Below are 5,181 nucleotides of genomic sequence, written 5' to 3'. Positions count from 1 at the left end.
CCAGCCTGTGTGTCCCTGGGGGCCTTCCCCAGGGCCGTCACCAGCAGCTTTAGCAGGGGAGGCACCTCCTGCCGCAGAGGCGGCTGCCCAAGCCGGAGAGGCCAAAGCCCCCGGAGGAGATGGGCACTCCCTCAGAGCTGAGGATGCTGCCAACGGCAGCGGAGGTGGAGGAGCCCACGGCGGTGCTCTGCGGGAAGGAGCTGAGGATGGGGCCGGGCAGGGTCACCACCACGGGGGAGGGCTGGATGACGACGGTGGAGTCCTGGCACTGCCTGACACAGGGCTCATTGCAGCTGTTGGCCAGCGGGGTCGGGCCGCAGGGCTGGCAGGGCAGGCAGGGCATGCACGGGATGTTGCAGGACATGTCTCCACAGTAGAGATTAACCCGGACTGCAGAAATGGATAACAAAGCACGAGGGGTGGTTGACAAGCCAACTCTAACCCCACCATGAGGGAGAAAAGAGACAAGGAGAGAAGAGGTGGAGGCCTTTTAGGGAGGACCACGGGTTTCTCCTTCCCATCAGCCCAAAAGAATCCTGCCAAGAGTGACCAAGACCAAGGATGTCCCTGCCATGTCCATATGTCAGCAGAGCCATGCCCTAACCTCTCTCCATGATAAACCTTCTGCCCCCTTCCCACTCCCATGATAAGTGGCTCCATGTCCCAGCTAAGACACGAGGAGGACGCGGAACAGTAGCAGGAGCAGGAGGAGGCGTAAGACAAGTAGGAATCCCAACTCACCTTGTTCCCAAGGAGATGGAACTGAGAGGAGTGGATGAGAGAGTGAGGAGAAGGACTCGCTTTTATACTGCTCCGGCACCGCCCCAGGCCCACAGTCACTGCAGTTAGGCAGTAATTTTCCTGTAGACTCACCTCCAAAGCAAAATATCCTACCTAGTGGCGCAGGCTGTGCCTTGCTCTCCGTCAACAGTGCCATTTCATTTCCTCATTTCTGACATGCTTGGTCTGCCATGCAGGCTCTTTGATGTGCCGCGATGAGAAGGCCAAGGATTTCCTGGGCAGCGTTGTGTCAGTGTGGGCACAAGACACCTCCAAAGTTCTGGAGGGGCCCCCCTGGCACTGAAATAGGCAAAGCATATGGAGGGCAACAAGAAGGTCTTCTTCCAGGCAGGTCAGCACCAAAAGGAGGCTTGATCAAAGGCAGCCTCAGCGCTTAACGGGGCAGCCTCACTGGGCATTTATAGGGCTTATAGGAAAGGTGGAGGTATTCCACGGCTTCCTCGCCTTGGTCTTTACTGGCAGGATTTGCTGTCAAGAGATTAGGCTCCTGACACTCCTCAGAACATGTGGAGCAGGGAAGGAGGATCAGGTGTGGGAGCAGTCAAAGAGATTGGACTGACACAAGCGCAAGCAACCTGATGTCACACACCCAAGAGAGTTGTTGGCGTCACAACAAGGCCACTCAGCTCCCTTTGAAAGTCACAGCAGCCAGGGAACGCATCTGAGGACTGGAAGGAAGCCAATGGGCCAATGGGCCTCCTGTCTTCAAAAAGGGCACAAAGGAGGAGCTGGGGAACGACGGGCCACTCAGCCTCACCTCCAGCCCTGCAAAGGTGATGGAGCAAGTCACCCTGGAAGGGCTTTCCCAAGACGAAAGGATGAGAAGGCCTTTGTGAGTGGTCAGCAGGGATTTACAGAGGGCAAGGCAGGCCTGACCAACCTCCTGGCCTCCTCTGATGACCTGCTTGGCTCTGGTATAGGAGGCAATGGCAGCAGATGTGGTGAATCTCATCTAAACAAGGCTTCTGATGCCCTCGCCTGTGACAATCCTGACAGGCACAGTGACAAAATAGAGGCTGGGGAAGAGGCCAGTGTTGGGGATTGAAATCTGGCATGGCTGCTGTTCTCCAAGGATTATGACGAGGGGCAAGATGTCCAGCTGGTGGCCACTCACAGGGGTCTGGACTGAAGCCAATAGCATTTAAGCCCTGTATGAATAGTCCCGTGGTGGCGGAGGAAGGATTTCCCACACCACTACAGGCTGGGCCTGATGGGCCACCAAACAGCTTTGCAGCAGAGGACGTCAGTCCTGGAGGACACCATGAGGCAACACGCACCTCTGGGCAAAGGGCGTCCAACAGCATCCTGGGCTGCATGGGGAGGATTGTTGCTATAACATGCGGAAGGGAATTCCTCTTCTTGGCTCTGCACTGCTGAGACCACAACTGCTGTCCAGTCCGTGGCTCCCCAGTATGAGAGAGGCACGGCCATACTGGCGTGACTCCAGCAAAGTCCATGAAGCGACTGGAGCCCCTGCGGCAGGAGGGGCTGCCAGAGGTGGGGTGGTTCACCCTGGAGCACAGAAAGCTCCAGGACACGCTTCCTAGCACTGGGTAAAAGAGCTGATAGGAGGGGGTCAAGAACAGAGAGTCTGACTGTCCGGAGTCCTATCCAGTGAAGGGACAAGAGGTAACCGGCACCTACTGAAAAACGCGAGTTTCCACAAAACCAGAAGAAAAGACTTTGTTAGGGTGAGAGTGGCAAAGCACCAGCTGGGGCTGCCTGAACAGTTTATGCATTCTCCGTCCTTGTAGGCATTCAGAGCTTGACAGGACACGGCCCTGAGCATCCTCCAAGGGCTGACCATGCTTTCAGCAGGGGCGGTTGGACTAGGTGATCTCCAGAGGTCCCTTCCATCCTCAAGGATCCTGCAATCCTGTTACGGGCAAAAAACTCCTGAGGCACAGCTGCCCCCAAGAGGGAAGAATTGGTTGGGAAGATTGGAACTAAGGGCAGCCTTGGCTGCCACACCTGAGAAACATCGGGGTTCAAGCCCTCAAGAGAGGAAGGAAAGTGAGTATTGGGGTACAGCCCCTGGATTTAAGGCGCCCCGAATTCGGCCTGTTCAGGCAGCTGGTCTGTCGGATGCCACGGAGGCAGCGGTGAAGTGTAAAGGAGCTCAGAAAAGCTGGCAGCGCCTTAGGCACCTCATGCTGCAAAAGTAAGAAGGCTGCAGCCCTATACTCAGGAAAACAAGCAGGCGCTTTGAGGGTGAGAGGAACAGACCCACAGGCCTCATCTTCCTGGTCGAGGAGACCAAGGCTGCCATTGAGGAGCTCTCCTGAACGCTCTCTGGAGGGAAAGAAAGGGTCTTGGAAAACACCTCCCCACTGGTTGGGACTCATCCTTGGGTCCCATGTGGTAATGCTTCTCCCAGGCCTGAGGGCTTCATCACACCTCCCCTGCCATGACCTAAAAGCCCCCTCAGCCCGGAGAACCACCCAGCACCATTGGAGAGGCAAGGAAACCTACTGCATTTCCAAACAAATGAGCGTTGTCAGGACCCTGTAGTGCCACGTGCCCGAGGATGCTCAAGGAAGGGATGTCCTGGGTACAGAGCCAGCTTGCAGACTACATCAAGGAGCGAAGCACTTCCCTGCCCTGCAGACATGGGGGCAGCTGGGACGCACCCTGGGAGGGCAAGGGAACGTCTTTGGTGGGCAAGCTTCCTGGGAGAGAACTCTCCCTACCCTTGGTGAGTCACACTCTAATTTTGGACAGGCCATGTGTCAGCCTTCTGTCATGAGGCCAAGCTAGGAGTGCATGCTGTCTGCAGACCCATGTCTCATACAGGGCTGAACTCCCCTGCGGCCTGGACAGCACCATCCCTGCCCCGGGAAATCCATTTCCAAGCACCCGGCTATACCCTAGTACCCATCTCCAGGCATCCCCAACGGCCTCAGCCCTCAGCATGACCTTCTTATTAACATTCCCACAGCTCAGGACAGTCAGTATGTCTTGGAGAAGCGTCTCCTGCTGGCCAGGGTTCAAAGCGTGTGACCAAAGCGCATGGTGGAGTGAGGAGAGTGGGAGGAACATGGCGCTCTCCTGAGCCCCTACACACCACGCAGGCAGTGAGGAGGGACCTGACTCCACAGGGCTTGTTGAGGAATCACGGGGTTCAGAATGACAGCATTCTCCTTCTGCAATCCAGTTGATCACCTTGGTTGGGGACGCCCAGAGACTTCTGTGAGATGGGGTGACTTGGCCAAACAAAGTGACCCAAGCAGGAGAGGACTGCATTGGTGGCAGGATATGTGCACCTTCCTGCCAAGACCATTTTCTAAATCACCAGATTTCCCCAGACCCATTCCCCCACCCTGCACACACCCCTCCAGCACTTGGAGCACAGCTTCTGCCTGGACTGATGTGTCCCTGCCCGGGAAAACCCTGGGCCACTCATCTCAATATTTCAAAGGAGCCTCTGAGGACTAATGGTCCCATCAGAAATGAGGACAAGAAAGAGCAGCGTTGACAGAAACCAAGGCACAACCTGTGCCACTAGGTAGGATGTTTTGCTTTGGAGGTGAGTCTGTTGGAAAATTACTGCCTGTGTGCAGTGACTGTGGGCCTGGGGCAGTGCTGGAGCAGTATATAAGCAGGCCCTTCCCCTCACTCTCTCATCCACTCTTCTTGCCTCCATCTCCTTGGGAACCGGGTGAGTTTGGAGCCCTTCCTCCTCCTTCTACTCTTCCTTCTCTTCCCCCTCAGGTTTTTCTCAGCACATACCTGCCCCCTTTCCTACAATGGAGCAAGGGGTTCCCTAGCACAAGACAGGGAAAGGGAACAAAATCGTAGGATGGAGATAGGCTGGGGCCCTCCTGAGGTGAGGTATGGACCAGGCATGACCGGCCTGGGCTTGTCCACTCTTGGCAGGGTTTGTTTAACCTGATGGGAAGGAGAAACCCATGTGCAGCTCTAGAAAGACCCTGCCTCTTTCCTCCAGCATGTGGTTTGTCTCGCTCATGGTGGGCTGACAGGTGGCTTCTCAACCACCCTCAGGCTCTGCTTCTCCCTGATCTCTCTCCCAGGTGCTCCCCCACCACTGAGTCATGTCCTGCAACATCCCGTGCATGCCCTGCCTGCCCTGCCAGCCCTGCGGCCCGACCCCGCTGGCCAACAGCTGCAATGAGCCCTGTGTCAGGCAGTGCCAGGACTCCACCGTCGTCATCCAGCCCTCCCCCGTGGTGGTGACCCTGCCCGGCCCCATCCTCAGCTCCTTCCCGCAGAGCACCGCCGTGGGCTCCTCCACCTCCGCTGCCGTTGGCAGCATCCTCAGCTCTGAGGGAGTGCCCATCTCCTCCGGGGGCTTTGGCCTCTCCGGCTTGGGCAGCCGCCTCTGCGGCAGGAGGTGCCTCCCCTGCTAAAGCTGCTGGTGAC

At 57.0% G+C, this 5,181-nt stretch overlaps 2 protein-coding genes across 2 annotated transcripts; one reads left to right on the top strand and one right to left on the bottom strand.

Moving 5' to 3' along the window:
* Positions 1-49: 49 nt before the first annotated feature.
* Positions 50-2,232, bottom strand: LOC113489115. The gene is made up of 4 exons (XM_026864628.1): positions 2,079-2,232; positions 1,193-1,269; positions 738-894; positions 50-390 (listed from the first exon to the last, which is right to left on the bottom strand). The coding sequence occupies exons 1-4, from the start codon at positions 2,230-2,232 to the stop codon at positions 50-52; spliced, it is 729 nt and encodes a 242-aa protein (XP_026720429.1).
* A 2,621-nt stretch (positions 2,233-4,853) lies between these two features.
* On the top strand, positions 4,854-5,168 carry LOC113489160 (feather keratin 1-like). Its single transcript, XM_026864690.1, has one exon. The coding sequence runs from the start codon at positions 4,854-4,856 to the stop codon at positions 5,166-5,168; it is 315 nt and encodes a 104-aa protein (XP_026720491.1).
* The last annotated feature ends 13 nt before the right edge of the window (positions 5,169-5,181 follow it).

The sequence above is a fragment of the Athene cunicularia genome (genome assembly GCF_003259725.1).
Source record: "Athene cunicularia isolate RWA chromosome 27 unlocalized genomic scaffold, athCun1 chr27_part1, whole genome shotgun sequence".
NCBI lineage: Eukaryota > Metazoa > Chordata > Aves > Strigiformes > Strigidae > Athene > Athene cunicularia.
Note: the sequence above shows the minus strand (reverse complement) of the source record. Positions and strands in the feature narration are given on the sequence as shown.